This window comes from Pseudopipra pipra, chromosome 8 (assembly GCF_036250125.1).
Source record: "Pseudopipra pipra isolate bDixPip1 chromosome 8, bDixPip1.hap1, whole genome shotgun sequence".
In the NCBI taxonomy this organism is placed as follows: Eukaryota; Metazoa; Chordata; class Aves; order Passeriformes; family Pipridae; genus Pseudopipra; species Pseudopipra pipra.
In genome coordinates this window covers 21,478,763-21,502,101 of record NC_087556.1, presented here as the reverse complement: position 1 = coordinate 21,502,101, position 23,339 = coordinate 21,478,763, and the positions used below count along the sequence as shown (strand labels likewise).

Sequence of the window (23,339 nt, the reverse complement as noted above, 5' to 3'; positions counted from 1 at the left end):
AGGGCACATCTCGACTCGGCGAGAACCGCGAACGCCCGAGAAAATCCGGACCGCCCATACCCGCCCCCGCAGCCCCTCCCACAGCCCCTCCCACAGCCCCTCCCACCGCCTCTTCGCCCCGCCCGCCCTCCGCTCGCGGGGCAGCTGCGCACGCGCAGAGACACTCCCGCCCCTCGTCCCATTGGCCGGCACCCCATTGGCTCCCCGCTCGCCCCGCCCCGCGCGCCCCGCTCCGCCCTCTGCCACCCCGCGCAGGCGCAGTCGCGGCCGTTTCGGGAAGGTTCTGTGTGGCTCCGGCCCGCGCCGGCTCCGCCCGGGGGATCCTGTCCGGGTACGGGCCGCCCGCAGCCCCGCTCCTCCCCGCCCCGCCCCGCCACCGGCTGCAGCCCGCGCCCTTCCCCTCACAGCCCGCCCGCCTCCCTCCACAGCCGCCCGCCCGCCCCCCGCAGCCGGGCCGCGACCTCCCCCCGCCCCGGTGTCTCTGTTTGTCCCTGCCCCGAGCTCAGCCGCTGCCGAGCCCCGGGCCGGACCCGGACCCGGCGCTGTCCCGGGGACATGCGGTGGTGAGGGACAGGCTCACGCCGCCCGTAGCCTGTCTCTGGAGCGGCGGAGATGGGGCAGCGCCCCTCGCCCCGCGCTCTCCGCCCCGGCCCCCCCGAGGGCGGCGGGCGCCGGCGGTGCCCGGGATCCCGCGGAACCGGACCCGTCCAGGTCAGGGTGGGGCAGGGCACGGTCCTTCCCTCGCTGAGGTGCCGGCCTCGCCTCTTGCAGCTGCCTGGAGGTTCTTCTCGTTGAGACGAGTTCTAACTGGGAGCGCAGGGGCGGGACAGACCGCTCCGAGCCGCCGGAGCGGGACGGAAGGGGCTGCCAGGAGGATCTTCGTCCTTGCAGCGCTGCTGCCAGAGTTAGAAACCTGCCGCCTCTCCTCTCTTTCTTGTGATCTCCTGGAGAGGAGAGGTGAGTTGTCCTTCACTCTTGTCGTCCTTTAGCAGTGGAAGAATAGGCTAGCTTGCAAGGTGCAGAACTTGTTCAGGATGGCTTCAAGCCCCAACTGACTGCTGGGTTTATTTTACTCGAGTCTCAGCCCTGTGAAAAGGCCCACTGATGGAGAAAGAGATTAGCACCGTGTTAACTGCGCGGTTCTCTCTCCTTTGCTGCAGTGCCCACTTTCACCGCTGCCTCCTGCTCTGCCTGCTCCTGCTTTCAGCATGGTAAAGAAGAATACTATCCCTGATGGGTAAGTATCCTTCACACTAAGCAAGAGGCAGGAGCGGGCACAGCTCTGCCCACAGAGAAGGGGCACTGATTGCCCCAGGTGCTTTCTTGCCTCAAGCAACCTCACCACGTACAGCCAGGTAAGGTAGGTATCTTCTCCAAGACAGGAACAGCCATTCATCCCCCAGGTGAGTATAATGCTCCAGCCTGTCTGTGAACACTTCTCCTTCGTCGGCCAAACACAATCCCTTCTTCCTAATCTTCTTACCCCTAGTGTTTATTTACTGGGGAAGTGGGAGAGTAGTCCATACTTCCGACTACTTGGACATTTGCTGTTAGGTGTGGAGGAAGAGATGATAAGATGGGAGCAGGTGATTGCATGCATAAGATCAAGGAATATGTTCATGAATTCAGGTCCAGAAACATCCCGCATTTTTCTTTTTAAAAAGAGGACAACGAAAGTGTTGTATCAGCAGAAATAATCATTAAAAAACTCCAAATGCACTAGGCAGGCTTTCTGATCACTTGATTGGGAGTGCATATGGGGACCACAGAATGACCTCATTTAAAACAGATACAGTTCTATTCTTCAGCTCTAATCAAATAAACAAACAAAGAGGAAGTCCAAGTTTAGAATTTTAACCCATGTGTTACTGCTGACATCAGTACAAACCTTTTGGAAAGGAGAGCATGCTGAGGTATAAAGGTACACAGTAATGGGACAATAACTTGCAGTTTATACGTTATTTGAGGAAAGATTGACATTATCCTGGTTTCTGGGTAAGTGTTAAATAGATTTATTAAGAACATTCTTAGGAGGAGCAATAAGATAGAAAAAGCATGAGTTCCTGTAATATGGGTTGTCCTAAAAGCAATAAATAGAAACAAGAGATGAACAAAATTAAAAAATAACTTCAAAAATTTGAAGTTTTTTTCTAGATGACAAACTCAGGGATTAAAATTAGAATAACATGTAAGAAAAGCTATTTAAGCATGTCTTTCTCTTAAAGTTTCTATGAAACTTCAGTTAAATTATTGACAAAGTTGAGTAAAGTGGGCAAGTAGTGGTGCAGAAATCCAGAAAGAATTAACTGTCCTTTCTTTTCTCCATACATGGAAATTATTACTAAAACTTTGAGAATCAGGTGCTCATTTCTCCCTTCTTATCTCCCCTTACATCTGAACTTGGAGCCACTTTCAGGCTGCATGGATTTCTTAAGTATGGAAGAAGCAGAGGACTGTTTTTTCAACTTCTGTAACTGGAAACTAACACTTTCAAGGAAACAGCTACTGTCAAGTATTTGGTTATAAAGTTAGTATTACCATCTGACAAAGTGCCTGATACTGAAGTGCTTTCAGCTTCTCCAGATACTTACCTTTTTATACTACTAAGAAATCAGGCTGGACATCCACAGTATTGGGGGTTTGGCAATAAAGAAGTTTAAGGAATTCTCAGCCCACTGGTCTCATGCAGCAGGATATTGATGCCATCCTTGTGCTAGCACAACATGTTGTTTTTCTCTGTGAATTTAGTAAACCAGGAACCCATAGGAGTGAACCCTGGAAGGAACTGAGATGATCCTGCACATGCAATTTACTGGCCCTAGAAATAGTTGTTGGCAGAAATGAGATTGTGGTACACTGTAGCATAAGGACAAGTCCAGACAGTTCAGACTGTGGAACCACAGCCTCAGTTATATCATCTTGTTATAACAGCAGTAGATCTAACAGTGACACTTCCAATTTAATGCTACTGCAAGAGAAACAGTGGAGTAGATAGTGACACTACATGTAGCCATTTTTTAAGAGTGTCTTTCTGTTACTGCCTCAATTCTTAACACTTTTAATCCAAGTTTCATTATGCTAATTAAAGCAATACAATAATTTTGAGGTTTCAAAATTATTATTATTATTGAAGTTAAGTTAGTAGGTAAGAATAGTGCAACTATGGATCAGGCTCTGAGCAACTTGGTTTAGTGGAAGGTGTCCCTGCCCACAGCAGGAGGGTTGGAACAAGATGATCTTTAAGGTCCCTTCCAACCCAAACCATTCGATGGTTCTGTGATAATAGAAAGTGTTTCTTTTCCCGGTAATGTCTTGGAGCAGAGCTGTGGTGTACAGTGTCCATTGCAGTCTCAAACCTAGAAAGTAGTGCTGGTGAACTAATTTTTAGCAAAGTGAGACATCAGTATAAAAGAGGGATCCAAATGACCCCTTGCTCTGGCGTTTCCACCGTGGAGTCAAGTTCTGGTTCTTCACGGTGTCTGAAATGGTATAATTCTTCAGTGGTTGTAGACTATGATGTTTCAGTGGAGAACTAGACAGTAAAAGGACTCCAAGTTGCATAACAAACAGTTAAAAATATTGTGATATTTTTACATATTTATACACTTCAGCATCCAAAATCCTGCTGTGGGTATAATTACATAAAATCAGATTCAGTTCTGAAAAGCATCTGCAGAATTGTCACCTTCTGGCATGTTACCCTTCAATGGTGTAAAAAAATACTGAGGGGGATCTTTTTGTTACAAGGACAAAGCTGAATTATTTTTGCCTAAGCACCATAAACAGACTTCTTAACTGAAGTTCTCCTGTGCAGACTTAAAGCATCAGCATTTTTCATTTAGACAGGGATATTAAAGACTGTGGTGTAAAGGGTTGTGCATGTTCCACAGTGGGTGGGAGAGAAGGGTGAGACTTTATTTGTAAAAGTGCTTCATACCATCAGTATTGAATCTGGTATCTATGGAGGTATGGAAGCCACTTGGCAAATAAGGCTGTGTGTATAGCATGCAGTGTCAGTAGCCAAAAAAAAAGGAGATTCCAAGTAGTGGTTTCTAAATGATCTTGCTACAGATGACAGTATTTCAGACTTGAATTTCTCTACAGTTAGAATAATTATCCCTTTTGAGTGTTTGGGAATTCAGTTTCCCAGGTAAGTTCTAAACTTATAACTGCTTCTCAGTGAGAGATGCTCATGAGAGGCTCAAGAATTGTCGAAACCCTTGAATTGTTGAGCACAGCTTCAGATAGTGCTCTCTGAACATAGTTCTCCACCCAGTGTAGCTTTTGAGTATTGTATACCTGTTGACACTGGTTTACTAATGCTGACTAACTATTAGATGAAAATCATTCTGAATGGATGCCTTAAATTCAGTACTAGTTTCTCCTACTGTGGAAGAGTGGAACACATTATTGGCTTTAGAAAGACAAATGAGATTCAGCTGTTTGCTGTGAAGAACTTTTAGGGTATCTGTTGGCAGTTTCCTGTGCTTTATATTTTTATATGACTCCATCACTGAGATCTGACAAACTAAAGACATGAAACTTTAAAATTATTTTCAATTCAGTGGTTCCATTACATTGTAGCTATGAATTATTTTAGGGCTTTCTTATCTAGCTTGCCATTAAAAATATACATAGTATCTTTATGGGGAACATACTGTATTTCTTTAAAAATCACTAGAAAATAAATGGCAGGGTATCTGTTTCAATGATTCATTATGAATATCAGTAAAATACATAATTATTCAACACAATTTTGAAATCTATTTGCAAAGTTTATTAATGCGATAAGAGCATCATCAGTAGTTGTTAAAATAAATCTTACTATGAATCAGTTCTAAAACATAGCAAATTATACTGGAAATTAAAGCTTCTGCATGACCTTAACAGTAATGTTAAACTAAAATATGAAAAAACTGTGTGTTCCAAAGCAGATAAAATATGCAGCTGTATGCAATCCATACTCAATCAGCTCCTTCATGTCCAGATCGTTTTTCATTCAGGTCTCTGTCAGCTCTTAGTCAGTGGTACAGGAGGGATGATGGTGCCAAGTCTTGCAATAACACCTTTGACTCCTGCCTTCCTTCTTTCCACCTGTATTCAAGAAGAGCACAAACTATGTATTAAAATTCTCATTCGTACTTGTTAAAATGTTTAGTTATGTCTTTGCTCTTGTAAATCCTGTTTATGTGACTACCTGCTGCTCGTCTCTGATAATTTCTGCCTTTTATCCAGACTTATTCTGTAAGAGTTTTCCTTTCTTTAGTCTGGGTCACCTGTTCCTTTGTTGACAACAGAACAAACTTGAATTTATTTCCTTAGCTAATCTTTGCTTAATTTCAATCTGCTGGGTTTATTTTGAGGTAATTTTTAGTTCTGCAGCAATATGCCGAAATTTCCTTTTTAAATATTTTTGAAGATAACATGGAACACATACCCTTTATATTTTTGATGAAGAATGCCTTCTGCTCATTTCCTACCAGAGAGCTGTCAGCAGCTTTTCAGTTTCTTGCTGATTTTGCGGATTTTTTTTCTGGTAGGATTTAAATGGCTTTAAATACAAGTGAATAAACCCCCAAGTTTATTAAGGTCTGGCAACAAACTCTGTAATCCTGGGGCATTGTTCTGTCAGTCCCCTAATATGAAAAAAGTTCAGAATTTTTACAAAGTCTTTTTTACTGGTGGTCTAGTGGTTAGAGTGCCTGACTCTCACCGCTGCGACCCGGGTTCGATTCCCGGCCCCCTGGGCAGGTGGAGCTCGTCAGCCTTGGTAGGCAATCCACCTAAGAGAAGGTCACTCTAAACAAACCTACATCCTGGGGACCTCACTGCCACTGTCCAAGCTTTGCTCGGCCCCGGCAGATGAACCTCAGGACTAAAGGGTGGGCTCAGTTCAGCGCACGCTGTGTCTCACCTAAAAAATCCACTGCGCAGGCTGGAAGGGTTAATGACCTTTCCCAAAATCTTCGCTCGCGAAGACTGGCCATTATTATATTATTATTATTATTATTATTAATTAAGGAAAATAAGATTTTAAAGCCCTTTTTTGATCATCTCTTATTCAATTCTAAGTGCTCCTATTTATGATAGTTACAGTTGATTTCCATTCATACTTTTCCATGAGAAAGCAGGTTAAAACAGCACTGAATTTCTGGTCTTAATTGATTCAGACACAATTTATATATCGTGAACGGGAATAAATGGAACATAGTCTCAGATTTTTGTTTTCATGTTTTACAGCAAGTGTCCAGCTACCAGACTCCAAAGTTTAGAGTCTTGAAAATTCACTTAGGAAGACTTGTCAAGTCGGAACAGTTCTATAATACACAGTCTGTTATTTGTAGGGGACTGGTTTTGTTCCCTAGTTGCAATTATGAGATACAAACTTCCTGCAAACATTTAGAATTTAGGAAAAGGTTTTACTGCAAATACCTCTCAGTGATTTCATCTCTAGCTCACCTTTACACCTTCTTACCTTGTATCTGCCTTCTACACAACAGCTGTTTGCAACAGCCTTCCTAACAATGAGTTATTATTACTCCTTTGTTGTTTCATTTGTTTTCTATTAAACTGAGCATCTGTATGCCTACACTGTGAGCCTTGATCTGTTCTTTACCTCATGATGAAGATAAAAGAGATAAGTTAGTGCTAAAGACATGGATGTAGTAAATCATAAAATGGTCACCATGCCGTGGGTTTCCTTTTTCAGTTCCAAGTATCTGTGAATCATCATGTTATTATTTATATACTATGACAAGTATAATTATGGATATTTCATTGAGAATTTTGCCAGCCAACTTCTAGTTTTTGTTCTGATATGGGAATTGTGAACAAAGCAAAATAATCAGTGGTTAGAATATTTTAAAATGAAGTATTCAGTTTATTTAGTAAATGATGTGGGTTTATGGAAATCAGAAGGGAATATAGAAATCGTTATGCTGCCTTTAAAGGGAGATATTAATTCAAACATTCATTTCAAAAATTGTAAGTGAACGAACACCAGTGTTAAAGAATCTAGTGGAAATGTTCTGTATTTTAATAGTTGAGGTATTAGCTGAAAATGCAAAAAGGCTGTCTAGATTTTAGGTCATTCAGCTGCATCGTCTGAGGTTATAGAGATAATTTACCCTTACAGAAGAAGAGAAGTCCTAAATTTAGTAAGTAACCTCTTTGAAGGTAAAATTAATCTGTTGATTAACTTGTTTTCCTCGTCAGGTAATCCTTTTCATATTCTTTTAAAAACTGGAAATCTCTGAAATGTGATATATCAAGAGCTTTTTCAGTGCAGTGTAGAACCTGTGAATACCAGTTCTTTGTGGTTTTGGAATTAGTAGTGGTTTTGAGTGTTGTAACAAACCTTCATAATAGTAGGTGATTTTTGGTAAGTTATGGTGTGATGGAATATTCTCTGTATTTTTCAAAGTGCCAAGAGAAAGTGCAGTTAAGAGTGTTTCTTTGAAAAATAAGCATATTACATAGAAAACACATTTGCAAAATATAAATTTATATTGTTAATGAAAGAAAACTTTTCATTTGTCAATCAAATGACTGATGCATGCATATGATAATTTTATAAGGTGTTTGATTCAACAAAGTTGAAAAATGTCCATCAGCTATAACACTACTCTTTTACCTGTTGAACCTTACACATCTGCTTTGCTTTATATTAGTGCTACTTGTTGTAAATGCTATCCTGCCATTAGGAATTTTTTAGAAGTTGAAGACAAAGGAAGAAAAAGACTGTTTTCAAATGTCCTGGGGATACCTTGAAACCACTTCATGGAATAATTGCAGATTTGGAGACCTAATTATAATGTATAATAACAGCAACTTTTATGTGCTTTGTGCTGCAGGTGTCTTCTGATGAATCATGCAACTTGAAAATATTTAGAAATAAATATTTGTTTCATTACAGATGGAGGAGTTTGACACCAGTTGGACAACCTATACCAGGAACGAGATTTATTGCATTCAAAGTACCTTTAAAGGGGGTATGTATAAGAATTAACTATAGATTGGTTGTACTAGATAAACTGGAAAAGTAATGAAAAATAGCATGAATGTTCAGGCAAACTTTGAAGGAAAATTTTTGAAAAATAATTTATTCAGATTTAGCCCTTTCAGTAATCTGCTAGTGGCTTCTTAAAAATATTTTTTTTTCTATTTTTTTTTTTAATACTTGCTGTTACTCTTTTTATTTATCTTTTAAAAATCAACAAGTCAATCAATCAGCACCATTCATTTCATCACTAATAAATGGCCTAAATTCATAATCTTATATAACATCTTTTTATGGCTGTTGTAAGAAATTACATGGAAGGGGCTATGATATGAATAACAATCTAGGCATTGTAAGCCAAAATACAGTTTTATGGAAATCAAGCAGTTGTTAAAGGATACCAGCCACTGCAGAACTTCTAAATAACAGATCCAGATTGCCAATTTCATAAGCAAAAAGCTTTAGCAATCTGGAGGAATGTAGTATATTTAGAAAAGAAGTCTTCATAGATTTCTTTTATTAATGTGTTAGTACTTCCTTTAAAGTCTTAATAACATGAAGTGTCATCTTAATCTGCTAAATACACTGAGTCAGGTCTTTAAACTCTCTGATTATAAAAAATGTGGAGGCTGACTTGTTTTGACTGTTCAGTACTTTGGTGCCCATGCCTCTTTGGAGGCATAGGGCAAATTTGTCCTATTTGCCTTTCTGTATAAATTAACACAAGTGCTGTATAAATTAACTCTTACATGTCCTTGCTTTAAATACAGAGGAAGTAGAAGTTTCTAATTGCTTTTAAAGTTCATTGCTTTGACATAACCTTAGCAGTTAAGAGTAAATATTCTGTCTAAGCTGTTGTCTACAGATTGAACTCTAGTATTCACACAAAAAAGTTTTGGTTCTTTGGCTGTATTCATACGCATTATATTTTCAGTCACCATTCAGCTCACTTTTGTCAGCAATGACTGAAGTGGAATGCTTGCAGGACTTGCTTCCTGCACCTTCTTTTACAGCTTTAGTATCATGATTTGGTTCCTTTGGCACCAAAGATCTCATACTTAACATTGGTCTTGTTCTTCACGATACAGATGGACTGTACAGTAGTCGTGTGTCTTTCTACCAAGACCTCCAGTGAACACATCGAATCATGAATATAAAATCCAGAGATTTATAATTGGCTTCTTTACTATTGGGGTTTTTGAGAGAGGATTTTTTACATCATCAGCTCCTGTAATTCCACTTGATCCAGTGCTTGATCTATGCAATTTTTGCATAGATTCTCTATTGTAGGCAGGATTTGTTCAGTGCATATGTATTTCCAGTTCCTGTCACTCCAGCTTTCAAAGGAAGATATGTTATTGCTCACTTTACTCTTTCCCTGTAGTTCCACTGATAGTCTGGAAGGAGCTACACCAGAGATCATAAAAAATCATTATCAGAGAGTGTTCATAGCAGTATATCACAAGTAGGCACTTGTGTCAGTGCGTTACTCCCTTCCAGTCCTACTGATCTCATGGGGCATAGATCTCTGTTCTGTGAAGCTGTCTTTGAACTTGGCCAAATATAAAGTCTGATACCCAAGAATGCAAAATCTCTTAACATTTCTGTCCCTTCAGTTTGTTCAGTCTCAACTATGCAAGACAGAGAAATGACAAGTCTGCCAATGACCATATTCTTGAAGCTCATGGAGTTTGTGGCAGAATACACATAAAATGTGTAGCTGGCTAAACTGGGGTGTCTTTGCAGAGGGTAGTGGTCAGTAAATCTGTCTGAAAATGCTGAAGACCTGATGGGTCATCGTCTGTCAGAAGTCCTATTATTTATTAAGCTCTTAAATATGCAACAGTTTTCTTATTTGCTACTGATTAGGAAATTGATGATTGGTGATTTCACCCAAAGGGAGAAAACATATTTTCAGAATTTGAAGACTCAAGGGTTATTGTCATAGCAGAAGATGTGCTGTTAGTAAAGACTTCAAGATCCTGTGTTTACCTGAAAGGGTTTTCTATCCCTCCTTTCAGATCATCTTTATAATGCTAACAGTAACATTGTAGTGTAGTAAGAACAGGGCAGGTTCTTTCCCATGCCATTAGAAGGATTTTTAGAATTGATAGAGATTTCTCTGATTCTCAAAGCCCAATTAAATACCTCAACTACTGAATATTCAGCAGTTTTTCAAAAAATTCCAAAGAGCCTTTCAAAACATAGTATTTCATAACACATTTGACTGTTTACTTAATCAAACAATATGTTTGGAGAACCTTATTTTTGTAAATTACATTCATCCTCAGTTTGTGTGGCTTCACATAGTAAAAGTTCTTTAATGTTCCACTATAGACCTTTTGCAGATTCACCTTTTGTCACCTCAAGGTTGTTAAGTTCAGTTTCAGATTCTACTAAAAGTCACTGCTGAATAGTGGTGAGATGACTGACTCATGTTCATTTTGTTTAAACTTCCACAACTTCCACTGTTTTTTCAGCAGTGCATAGGTGTCTGAAATACATAGGACCAAACACTTTATTATATGCTTTCTACCCTTCTCCTTTTAGCTTAAGCTTCCTAACCACATACAAGTTTTGACAGGACTGCCCTGCTGTTTCTTCTTTAATTTGTTTTCCTGTCTCTGTTTCCAGACTCGAGACAAGTGCTTGCTAGCATTTTAGATTATAATCTGTACAGTCAAAACAAAAAATGGTTAGTTACCCTGTAGCATCTGTGGTTCTAAGAAGTATGTGGTCTGTGGCTGCCTTCCTTTCCATTAGTTCTGAGTCCAGTCTGCTTGAATTTCTTGTTGACAAAGGAACTGACAGGTGGTTGAGGCTGCTGCATCTTTTGCCACTGTCTTTATTGGTTCTGGCTGAGCCTATGTCAAAAGGCTCTCACAATGGACAAGTGCACTGTTCACAGAAAATCCAGTCTTGAGTATTTGAGGCATTTTCACACCTAAAGTGAAGAACACATTTCAAAAAACACAGCTACAATAGGGTGAGTAAACATTTTTCTCACTGTTTCTGTCAAATGAATTATTCATTGTCCACCAACATGCAGCTTTCTTAGTCACAGTATTTTAGTCATATTAAATATTCCCCAGTGCTAAAAGACATGCAAGTACACTCTGTCAAGAGATGAAGCAGGGATAAAAATGTCTGCGCAACATTTGTGGGAAGACAGTTAAAACCTTTAGAAAGGAGATCTTGTATCACAATTTTTAATGTTTTATGTGAAATACATTTAATTTTGAGTTACTGTGCAGGACAAAGTTTTTTGGGGGAAGTGGATTTGGTGTTTTGCTTTTTACTGATGTTTAGTTACATAAAAATCAGTATATACATGATATATTTTGCAGAATTTTTATGTCTATGAAATTAATGCTTATTTTAAGAATGTTTGTTAACACTGTACAAATTGAAATGCTCACAGTTTCTTGCATATTCATCTGAATAGAAATACATAAAAAATCTTTGCTTTCTTTTTAACTGGTCTCTTATCTGTATAATACATGGATGTGGTTCTGATATTTAAACAGTCCCTTTCAAATACTGATGTTTCCTAGTACTAATTAAAACAGCTGAATATTACAAATGTCTTGTTATTAAAATGTAAAAAGAAAATATTTCTTTTCCATTTTCTTTGTAGGCAATTAACCAGAGGCTCACCCCAACCCAGAAATTTACACCAAAAGACTTAATTGCTGCAATGAAAGCCCTAAATGTGGAACTTGGATTAATTATTGATTTAACATATACCACCCGATACTATGAAGTTAAGGTAATAAAAGCCTAATAAAAATGTAAAATAGTTGCTGCCACTTGTGTTTTGAAGTGTTTACATGTTTGCTTACCTTGAATTGGAATAGACAAGTATGCTATCTAGAATAATTTTGTGTCTCCAATAGAAAATAAATGTTTTATCACAAAGGAAATAACTGCTTTTCCCAGCTAGTTGCATTTGTGGCTTATTTGTATTATGGTAACTCTGAGTATTGGGTAAAGACTTCAGTGCCAAGCACTACAGAAGAGGTGCAGAAGAGGTACACTCTTTGTCCTGAAGACATTCTCATTTATTCCTAGGGTCTTTTTTTACTGATCCTCAGTGGAATTCACTAAGAAGGTGTACATTTTTAAACTACTTTATCAATTTCAAAATTTTTACCAGTCTAGTCCAAACAGTTGTGATTAATCAGCCTCCTACTGAAAAGGAGAATAAATGGCAGTGTTATAACTGAATGCTGGTCTTTGAATGTACATGGGCTCTATGTATTAAGGGAGTGAATATGTGAGTACATGTATGATTGTGGGTGGGAGGGACAAATACTGCTAATAATTGTAAAATGGGTTAGAATGGAATTACAAGAATCTGCTCTCTTTAGTTAATGTGCTGCCTTGTTAACAGGGATAAATAAATCTTCTGAAGGAACTGTTCTTTGCTTGAGATCATCTTTAACGTAGAAATGTCAATGGTATTTTCTCAGGCCATATCTCTATAGAATTGTGTCAAGTTTGTTTTCACTTTCTATTCAAGATTTGAACTACTGGTTTACATTGGCATTATGTTAGATACTGCTTATGGTTTTTCATTGATACAAGATTTGAATAATGTTTGCTATTGTTTTTTTCCTTTTTGTTGCTAGGATTTACCTAAAAGTGTGCAGTATAAGAAACTTTATACTGTTGGACTTGAAGTCCCTGATAATGCTACTATTCTACAGTTCAAAAAATGGGTCAGAAAATTCCTATGGGAAAATGCAGGAAATGGTAAGTATCAGTATCCTATGCTATAAAAAATCTCACTATTTTATTTTGGTGCTAACTGTATCATTTACTAATTTCAATAGATATTTATGACTTTCCATAGCACTTCCCACTTTATTATCATAATAAGATCCATTATGTGAACCACTACCTATCTTTTATGCAACCACAACAAGTCTTTTTCAAACATGACAAGTAACTTAAATGCCCTTCCAAGTAGCGTTATGTTTGTGTTGTGTGTCAAAGTAACTGCAGCAAGGCCTTCATGTGTCTGACCCAAATTGTCCCCCACCAGCTGAGTGCTGTAGCTGCCAGCCCCTGATGGATGTTCTAAATAGCACCGAGTCTCTCTGATGCCTCTGGGCACTGACACGTGTGAGCAGTTTAAGTCCATTTAGTCTGATGTAGTGGTTTTTTGATTTTTGAGTCCATTATTGCCCTCATATCTGAACAATTCCTGAAAATCTTATTACAGACACAGTGTCAATGTTTCCACAGTGTGGTGTGGCTCTGCTGCTGTTTCAGTGCTTATGCAACAGGGCAGTTCTTGCTGAGATTGTATAAGTTGCTTTTTGTGAAAACAAAACTTTGCCACAGTGTGTTTGCAGCTTTTAGACTCTCACTTCTTTTGGTAGCGATTCTTTGTAGGCAGATTTTACCTATGTGTTTATCCAATATTGGTGGATCATTCTTTCAAGCTTTTTCATGCTATTTGCTGTGGTGACTTTGGCATTTTCTGTGAGAAAGTAGAGATATGAACTGCCCAAGTGCATACGGTGTTTGCTGCAAAGCATAACTGGGGTTTGGCTGTGAATGGTCAACTCTGCTTTCTGAAAGAGCACTGGCATAAATTTCAAGTGTGAGAGCCTGAATTAGAAGTAATGGGAAAATTGAAAGGTAAAAGAAGAAGCCTTTGTCCTTGCTCAGAAAGTTTGTTACTTCTTCCTTTGCTCTTTTTTGGCTTAAGGAAATTACTTGGTGTTTATTAGTTTTCCGTTGTTTTGATCTAGTGATTTTTTGTGTGTGACAAAGAATAGTCTGTGTTTGAATCTAATATGGAGAGAATCGATTCCTAATTTGTTACTGGACAATGACCCTGCAGTTACAGTTAGTAAGAGCATTTTGGCAGAGCTTATGTAACTTTTGAGTTGGGAGAAATTTCATTTTTATGGTAACTTACTCCTCATAATTTGGCCTCTGTTTTAGAATACCCCTAAAATATCTCAGGATTCTTCTTACAAAGACTTTTTGAGAAGTTGGGTTTCTTTAATGTTTGAACTGTTAGGACATCAACTTACAGCGAACTTATATGGCAATGTGACTGTCCTGATTTGTGGCAAACAGTTATATTTTTTCTCATTCAAAAATTTATCTAAATCCTGTTTCAAAGACCGTTTTTCAGTACCATCTCTGTCCAAACTTTGTTCTTCTGTTGATGAAAGGTTTTCTTCTAAAATCTACCCTAAAACTCTCAGTCAGTCAATATGCATTTATTCTCAAGCCAGCTTTGCCCTTTAAGTATCGTTGTTCTCCATTCCCATTATTACATTCAGTATCTCAGATTTGTTTTTACAGACTACATTAGACAAGCTTCCTTCTGTGACCATCATAGTAGTCCTTTCTATACATATTTGATTTTTTTCATTACATTTGAATATGAGTATAAATAGTCTAGATGAGGTTTTATCAGCATGATCATATTAGTGTTTCCCTATTTCTGTTGGAAATACCTCATTTGAAAAACCCTAGTAATAGTAAGTTGTTCTACTTTTTAACCTTTAGCTGATTAGCATAATCTTTTCAAAAAAAACCAAGATTTCTTTAGAGATTACTGGTTCTCCTTTTCTCCATGTATTTCGTACTCCAAGGCATTTCATACTTCCAGGTGCTTTATGTATAAGTTAAGTTCTTCAGTTTTACATTTGCTTGTTTAGATTTGCTTTCAGACCCATGTTTCTTTTATTTTTCTCCTGTTACTGCAGTTATGGCTGAGGCCAGGTGCTTTACGTGTCATCACTCTTCCTTTTTTCCTACATTCTGCAGAGTCAATCTCAGTCTTCACAGGTTTGGAAATAGTGAGCTAACTGCTGCTAGAGATTCATCACGAAGCCTGTATGTATCTGTTGTTTACAGGCGTGACAGTATAATTTTGTAAATAGCAAGCATTATTTATCATAACTTCTCTAGAAAAATAGAGATTTTTTTTGTATTTAACTATTAAAGACTCTGTTTTCCTTTTTGATAGAGAAGCTCATTGGCGTTCACTGCACTAATGGAATTAATAGGACTGGCTACCTTATATGTAGGTAAGGTTGTATAAACACAGAAATCGTTGTCCTCAGAAAATAGCATCCTTATATTGTTCTGTAATCCCTTTGGGACAATAATATAATCATATTTTTCTTCAGATACCTCATAGACGTTGAAGGCTGGGATCCAGAGGCAGCAATCCAAGGTATTTATATAGTTTGAACTAAGGCACGTGTCAGGTTGTACTTCACAACTGCTACAATTGTACTCACAAATACTACAATTCTGTTTTAGTATCTTTTCAGTAATTTCATGTGCTGGCTTACATAGAATATTTTTTCTGACTTGATTCTACTCCAAGCAAGACTTGAGCATTAGCAAATTGACAGCATTGGAGGAGTATGTTTTAGCTGCTTTAAATCTTTTTTTTCTTTTCACTTGAAAGGGTTTCCAGTCATAGTTTGCTACTACTAGTTTCAGTTGTTTAAAAAAAATGCTGCAATGATGCCAGCTTGCTAAAGTATTAAATACAAGTTAGAATTGTTTCAAATTCAGCATCTCGTGGTGAACAGAAACTTGCCTTTCACATTTCTCAGTTTGAGCACATTTCATTAGACTGTATTTTTTTTTTCCCTTTAGCTTTCGGTGATGCCAGAGGCCATCGCATGGATGGTCTGGTGTATCTCACAGACCTCAGAACACAACCAATGCGAAGGTAAACGCTTCTAGTGGTGTGCTTAAGATTGTATGTCTCATGGTATTTTTAAAAGTTCACTTCTGGTCATAAGTCAAAATTCCCTCTTAAACCTTTAATATGCAACTACACATAGATTGTAAAATATATATGTAGTTGTATGTGTATTGTCATATGAATAACATGAAGTGCAGTGTACTTTATTCATCTGTTGAATTTCTGAGATTCAAAAGATTGTTTTTAATCTGACAACTACTATTGAACATTTCTGTGGTTTTATCATATGGGACAGGTGTATTAAGTCTGTATTCTTTCATTACAAGCGGAAAGGAGCCATTGCAGAGATGTCTTTATAAGCTCTATGATCTGCCTGCTGTTCTTGGCATTGTAGAACCAGATATTTAAAAAAAAAAAAGAAATGTTTTACGAATAAAAAAGTATGAGAAAGTGGAAGATTGTTCTCATCTCCTCCATTCATAGTAGTTGTATCATGTTTAAGAATTTTATGCTTATCTCTTAGGAATAGCTGACCTTTCCATCTTCCCAAGGTATTTGTGCCAGTGATACCTTATAGCAGTAAATTGATTTTAAAATGAATACCTGACTGATTTGCATCTTTTTAGCTGAAATGAATGCCCTTTGTTTTAATCCTATCATTGTTTCATAGTCTGTGTGGGATTAAGTTGGTCCCATGTCAGATTTTTAATAAGTGTGGTGCTTATCTCACATCCTTTAGGATGTTGTTCTAAATCTACGAAGCTCGGGTATTCTCTTTGATTTCCCTGCAGCTCTTTCCCAAATAAATTTATAAGATTAAAATTTGCTAAGTTGTGAATGTCTGTAAGTTTTGCTGAACATAAAACTTCTGTCATTCTGAATGGAAGAATTTTATGTGGGTGTTTTTTTCACTATGTCAATCGTATGTTTTTAAAAAGGAAGCTTACGTGAAATGTTTTTTTCTTCTTAGTAACCTTGGAATGGATGTATGGGATGCAGATGAAGATATTATTCCCCCACCACATGCAATGGAAGGACCTGCAGAGCGGTTCCCAAATGAAGATTTTCAGGGGTAATAGGCTGAAACATGGAAATAAAACTCAACCCCCCCACCACACACAAGGGGGAATATAATTGTTTCTTGCTGAGAATAACTACAGATACTCAAAAGAGATGTTATGAATATAGCCTGCTCATGTAAAATATATTTACAGAATGTGACATAACAGTTGCAAGATAAGCAAAAGAAAGGGAGTGTATGCTCTTAGAAGTCTGTAATTAGTTCACTTAAAAAAATCTAGTTTTACTTTCCCTGTCCCTTATTATTCTACAATAATCTGCAGTTATTTTTATTAATTTTGAATCACTGATTTTGCCTGTTTAACAAGAGGTATAGAATTACAATTGAATGTTTTTCACAGCTTCTGCTCTGACATTGAAGGTTTTATAATCTTACTTACATTTTGGACTCTTATTAGTTTTGATACCTGACTATTTGCAATGTCTTTCATATAAATTCTTGGTTAAAAAGGAATTGTTTTCATTAATGGTTTTTAGGACTGTTCTGTTTAAGACAAAAACTTCTTTACAGGTCTGGAAAAAGATTAAGAATTTATGACGACCACTCTCACAATGATTTGCAAGGACAGATACAGTTGAGAGATTTTGACTTCATTAATAAGGAGCCTGGACACAGACGAAGACCATTTCATGACCACCAAACTCAGGATGAATCAAGAGCATCAGTGCAGATGAGAAACTGGGACTACAATCGGGGACCAGAACAGAGACAAAGACCCTTTAGTGATCACCAATTTTATGATGATTATCAAGAAGACACACAGCTGAAGGACCTGGACTTCAGTAACAAGGGCCCTGGACAAAGTTTGAGACCTTTTCATGGACACCGGTTTTGTGATGATTTACAGGCAGAAAGACAGTCGAGGGACATTAACAGAGGCCGTGGACAAAGGCAGAGATCTTTTCCTGATCATCCATTTCCTAATGATTTGCAGGAAGACAGGCAGTTAAAGGATTTTGATTTCAGTAGCAGAGGCCATGGCCGGAGACGAAAACTGTTCCATGACCACCAATCCCGTGATGAATTTCAGGCTCAGATGCAGTTAAAAGAGTTAGATCCTGTCAGCAGAGGTCCTGGCCAAAGACTAAGATCTTTCCATGACTATGAGTCACATGATGACTTAAAGCCACAGATGCAGTTGGGAGATTTTGAATTTGTTAAAAGGGGTTGTGGGCAGAAGTTGAGGCCTTTCAACGATCACCAGCCTCACAATGACTTACAAACAGAGATGCAGCTGAAAGATTATGATAATAAAGGCCCTGGACAAAGGCGCAGACCTTTTCATGACCATCAGCCTTATGATGGCTCACAGGAACAGACTCAGTTAAAAGATTTTGATTATGTTAATAAAGGACACGGACAAAGGCCAAGACCTTTTCATGATCATCCAGGTCATGATGACTTGCCACGTGAATGGTGTTCAGACAGGTAAAGCATCCTTGAGCTGAAAAACGGAATTAGAGAATCCTAAAACCAGAATTAGAGAATAAAAGTGTAAACCTCAGCAGTTTGAAATTAAATTTCAGATCAAATATTTTTTAAAATAAATTATTTTTAAATCACTTAATCATCCTTTTAAAATAATATATAATGATAATTTTTTTAACTCTTTTTGTTTTGACTTATGGAAGAGTTTGATATAAGCTGGAGTCTTGCATCTTTGAAAGCCAATGTTTCCTAAATTAGGTTTGCTTCTTTGAAGTTTGTGTTTCCTTTACCTTTTTAGTCATCTTGAAACAAAACTCTTTGTCCTGCTTTGTTTTGTGTAGAAACTTATACTTAAAAAGCAATCCTCAAAACAGAATAGAATAAGAAATTTTATTTATGCCCTCAGCTAAACAGAGATAAACAGCAGTGCTACAAGGAAGTTTGACTTGCATTTGTGTATTCCATGACTTAATAATTTGTTAGAAATCCCTTTGCTTCAGAACTTGCATCATATTCTTACAAATACGTCTATCACTTACTAGTAAACCTATTGTATTGACATATTTCAAACTATTTTTAATATTTCAGAATGTATTTCAGATATTTGTTGGACTAGTAAAATTTGATTTAATTTCTTCCATTGTACAGCTAAAACAGAGGACATCATTACAATGAAGCATACCATTTTAAGGTGTTAAATTAATACAATCATTATAGTTTTTAAGTCAATTTTATTAAAAGTAAAAATATCTTTATTTAATGTAATTTCAAAATCTTACAATCGTTTGCAGTCTTCTTAACATGCAGTTCTTTTGATTATTTGCAGAAGTCAATCATTTTGTTCCCATGAAAATGTAGCAGAACCTCATTTCTCCTCATCTCCTTCACTTCACAGAGATTATGGGTCAGATAATGATGACTTTAACAGAAATTACAGGTAAATATCAGATATTCTACATTGTTTTCTGACTTACCTTTCTATTGTAGTTTCCCAGCTAGAAAATACAAATTACCTTCAAAGCATGAAAATCTATGTTAATATATTTGCTTAAATGCAGTTTAAGCCCTTGAATGTGAACACTGAGCAGATAACGTGACTAATTTGTGGTTCACTGATACTGACTTTTGAGAGGGATTATTGTGCGAATCCCATGATAAGCACAGTTCAAGCTAATGCACAACAGAATATGAAAAGCCAGTATTAGTAAGCAAAAAAGCAAAATATAGATGCTATTTTTAAATCTTAACTCCTGCTTGCAACAAGCTAATGAGTTTTACTGTGAGGGATGGTCAGACACTGAAACAGGTTGCCCAGCGCAGCTGTGAAATCCACATCCTTTAAGATAGTAAGAATGGACAAGCCACTGCATAAACTCACCTAATGAGACCTACTTTGAGGTGACCCAAGGTTCTTCTAGAGATACTTTCCAGTCTAAGTGAATTTATGGTTCAGTGAGGGAGAAAATTTTAAAATTATAAAGATTGTTTTGAATTTGCTTTATACACCACTTATTTTACAGAGCAAGGAAGGTACTTGAGAGTCAAGAGAATTTAAAACAAAAAAATATATTTTGTATATGCATTTTTAGATCCTCCTGCATGTATTTTGTAGCAGAGTGAGTATTCTATTGCAGAAGAATCGATAATAAAAATCTTAGGCATATTATTGCCTGTTGAGACTATGTACTAGAGAGCTGTTATTACATATTATTCACAAAAATGAAAACATGGGCTTAGGAACAAAAATGGCCCTGAGGTAAAAATACCCTCAGTAAACAGGTAATTTTAATTAGAAACAGCCCTTGAAACAAAACACCTACTAGTAGAATTACTTACTATAAAGGGCTGTAATTTGAGTCACTAGAATTGAAAAATTATTATAAACAAGTTTGCGACATCCATAGGATTTTAATTTTAGGGGGTAAAAACAAGAATGAGGGTTTGAATTGTTCTTTCAACATTACATGTTTAGTTTCTAGTGGTGGCCAATAACAATAAATGAACTGGTTTATTTCTAAGAATTACACTGTTCACATTTGTTCTTCTTGCAGTAATCGACCAAACTGTCCTGAAGACAATAGAAGAATGCATCCCTCAGAGGAAATTAGTAGAGGAAAAAATAGATTTGCACCATACTCTTCACAAACAATGCACCCATCTTCATCTGTACACCAAGAAGATAGTTCAATAAACTATGAAAGAAAACCTTTTCAAGGTGAAACTCCCAGAAAGGTGGAACAGAGAAAAAGATTACCAGTTGTAACAGTTGATTACAATTATGGTCTGCCACTAGACTGTGGACCTGAAGAAGAAGAGAAATCACATTATGATTTACTGCCACGAGACCACTTCAACTGGAACTGAACAAGGACAGTGTTTGCTCAGCTTGCTCAGACGTATTTTTACCCATTTTCCTTTGTATGTGGACCATTTCTTTTTTTTAAACAAATTAGTTAAATGCAAATTTCAGTAGTAGAGAACTGGTCTCCATTGTAAGATTAGCTTCTACTGATGTTTGGTTCTTTAGATTTATTAAGGTGTATTTGTTAAGTGTAGTTGGAGACAAGGTCTCAGTACACGTGGAATTAAAGTAGTCCTTCCTTTTAGTGAAGTTGGAACCCTGTACCTTAAAACAAACAACTTTCTCAGTGTTTGTGGTTGTCTTTTGTTTTGCAGTTTTTCAAAATGTATGTGATTTCCAGGTGCAAAAGTCATAATAAAACACTGCATTATCAGGTAGAGTAATTGAAATTAAAGTGAAAATACTAAGAAATGGACAAAGCAAAGTTATGTTCAGTTCCTCCTTTCATTTGAAAACAGCAGTTTAAATTATTGCTATCAGTCACTGCAGCATTGGAGTTTAATTCCATATTTTGTGTACCATCAACTGAACTGACCTAGTTGCACTCTTTTTCACAGCAGAATTTTCCCAGATTGCCACGAATATGGAAGTAAATGGAGTTTGAATACTCTAAATGCCAGACTTGCTTTTCAGTAATCTGAATATCCCATCCTGATTGTATCTTTTTTCGTGATCCCATAGGGTATCTATGTTTCAGAATAGCCCACTGCAGGTAAATTTAACCGATTTCTCAGCAACAAATCCGGATGAGGTGGGTCGTGGATCATCAGCTCACCTGTCTCAACTGGCCAAGGCCACTGATGCCTATATACTTACACCTCCTTGTTTGTCAGTCAGACCTGTTTTACTCTCCAGCTCTGTTTTTCACTGGTTTCTTCTTACAGCACAGCAGAGCAATGTAATCAGAATAGAAGAATAACTTCTTCAGGTGAGCTCCTTTTAATAGTCATGTGTGGAACAGTCTCCTCTGAACTGCCTCTTCAGTGAGTCTCACAGAGGTAGTGCAACAGTAATGCACAGTGTCACCAACTGCTCCTACTGTGGATAAAGAAATCGGTTCATAGGATGGAAAACAGAATTACTATAATACTTAAGTAAATGTTAAAACTTTCATTTTTCATTATTATTACATTTTAATAAATTATTATTTTAAAAGGCATCTCAATAAATAAGGATAAAGGCAGACGATTATATTAAGATAATTAAAATGAATGCAAGATAGTTAAGTCATACAGTTAAGACACTCAAAAGCAGCAAAACTGCAAAGCATCAAGCAAGAGGGTGTAGGTATACACTGGAAAACTGCAAAAAAACACTGTGTTCATAGCCAGAACCCACAAAGTTTTTTTGTCTTTTAGCAGCAGTGTAAAACCCAGATTTCTGAATTCATGGTTCTGTACTAAAAAAGAACTAGATTTGAAACGTGTGGAATATCTTGCAACTCCTGTTGGTTTTGTAACCCAGCAAAAAGTTCTCCAAGTTAAAGGATTCTGTAGATATAAATTCAAACTGCAAATGCTTCATTGCCTGTGCAACTGGTAGAACAACTTTGGCTTTGTTCATTGTACAAAGTAAATAGTTTTCTCGTTTTCACAGCAGCTAGTCAATTGTATTTCCCATTAAGTCTCTGATGGTGAGCTTCATTCATGTGATCTCAGGAATGAAGCTCTGTCTATATAAACTTGTTGTGGAACTGAGCAGTAAATGTTAAGAACAGGCATTTGTTCTTTCACTTGCCTTTTTTTTCTTTCTTAATGAGGAGTGAGTTGAGAATCTTTATCTAGGCTTCTTTATTTGGAAGCAAGGAAGATATGCAACATGGGCTACTATATTGCTAGATCCTTTAAAAAAAATTCAACAAAAACCCCCACCCTTTCTGGTACTCCCCAGCAGGGCCCTAAGAATTAGAGACTGATATTGGAAGCATTTGGAGGGTTTTTTTGTACCATGTATGCAGTATTCATAAAGTGAATAAAGAGCAGCAAATATTTGCCCTTCTTATTTTTGTTTTGGGGTTTGTTATTTAGGATTGAAGTGACCCTCCAGTCAATCCTTTGTTACTTGAGACTGGAAAGATGAAAAGCTGATGCACCGGAAAGCTCAGAGCAAGAAAGAAACGTGGCATAAGGAGTTAGGATCAGCACTAGCTATTACTGGCCCCTGTCAGTTCCTGCAGGACCCATGGAGAGTTCAGATGCCAACACTGATGGTATTATTCCTGTTATCTGACAAAAGAAATGTTACTTTCATACCTATGTTGGATTTCTCTTTTCAAAGAACATTAATAGACATGTTTCCACAAATGGTTTTGGGATGACTATATGTATTTATTTAGAATTTAGGATAAGGTTTTCCACCCTATTGTTCCTAATGAAATTAGGCAGAGCTAAGCCCACATAATACATTACAAACTCCAACTGACATTTATCTCAAATTCCACAGCTGATTCATCGCTGTATGTACTATTTAACTGCTAATTGAATCCACATGGTGGAGAATGAAATTAAATAAAATGTTTTCTTGTTTTGTAAACGAGTATTGTATTACAGTGGCAGCCATAAAAAAAGCCCACAACACTTTCATTTATTTCACAGTTCTACAAAAAGGTCATAAAATCTTGGTCTTTTTTTGTGTATGTTCTCAGCAAACCTAGAAATAGTTGTTGTATCACAGAGCAATAAAAAGCCAGACTTCAATGGACAGTGTTGGTCTCCCACTGCCCTGAGTGTGAAATCTTGAAGAAAAAGATAAGTATACAGAAAATCCAGATTTAGCA

The 23,339-nt window shown here is 37.4% G+C and overlaps 1 protein-coding gene across 4 annotated transcripts; it reads left to right on the top strand.

Moving 5' to 3' along the window:
• The first annotated feature begins 245 nt into the window (after positions 1-245).
• Positions 246-22,887, top strand: LOC135418078 (uncharacterized). 4 transcript variants are annotated; one of them, XM_064662964.1, is made up of 13 exons: positions 246-331; positions 772-957; positions 1,161-1,237; positions 7,916-7,991; positions 11,637-11,768; positions 12,631-12,754; positions 14,997-15,057; positions 15,160-15,206; positions 15,641-15,716; positions 16,663-16,764; positions 17,284-18,201; positions 19,028-19,138; positions 20,253-22,887. In XM_064662964.1, the coding sequence occupies exons 3-13, from the start codon at positions 1,209-1,211 to the stop codon at positions 20,563-20,565; spliced, it is 1,989 nt and encodes a 662-aa protein (XP_064519034.1). In that variant the 5' UTR covers positions 246-331; positions 772-957; positions 1,161-1,208; the 3' UTR covers positions 20,566-22,887. The 4 variants fall into 4 exon arrangements, with proteins under 4 accessions (XP_064519034.1, XP_064519036.1, XP_064519035.1 ...); XM_064662966.1 differs by lacking the exon at positions 772-957; XM_064662965.1 differs by lacking the exon at positions 246-331 and having other exon boundaries at positions 389-957.
• The last annotated feature ends 452 nt before the right edge of the window (positions 22,888-23,339 follow it).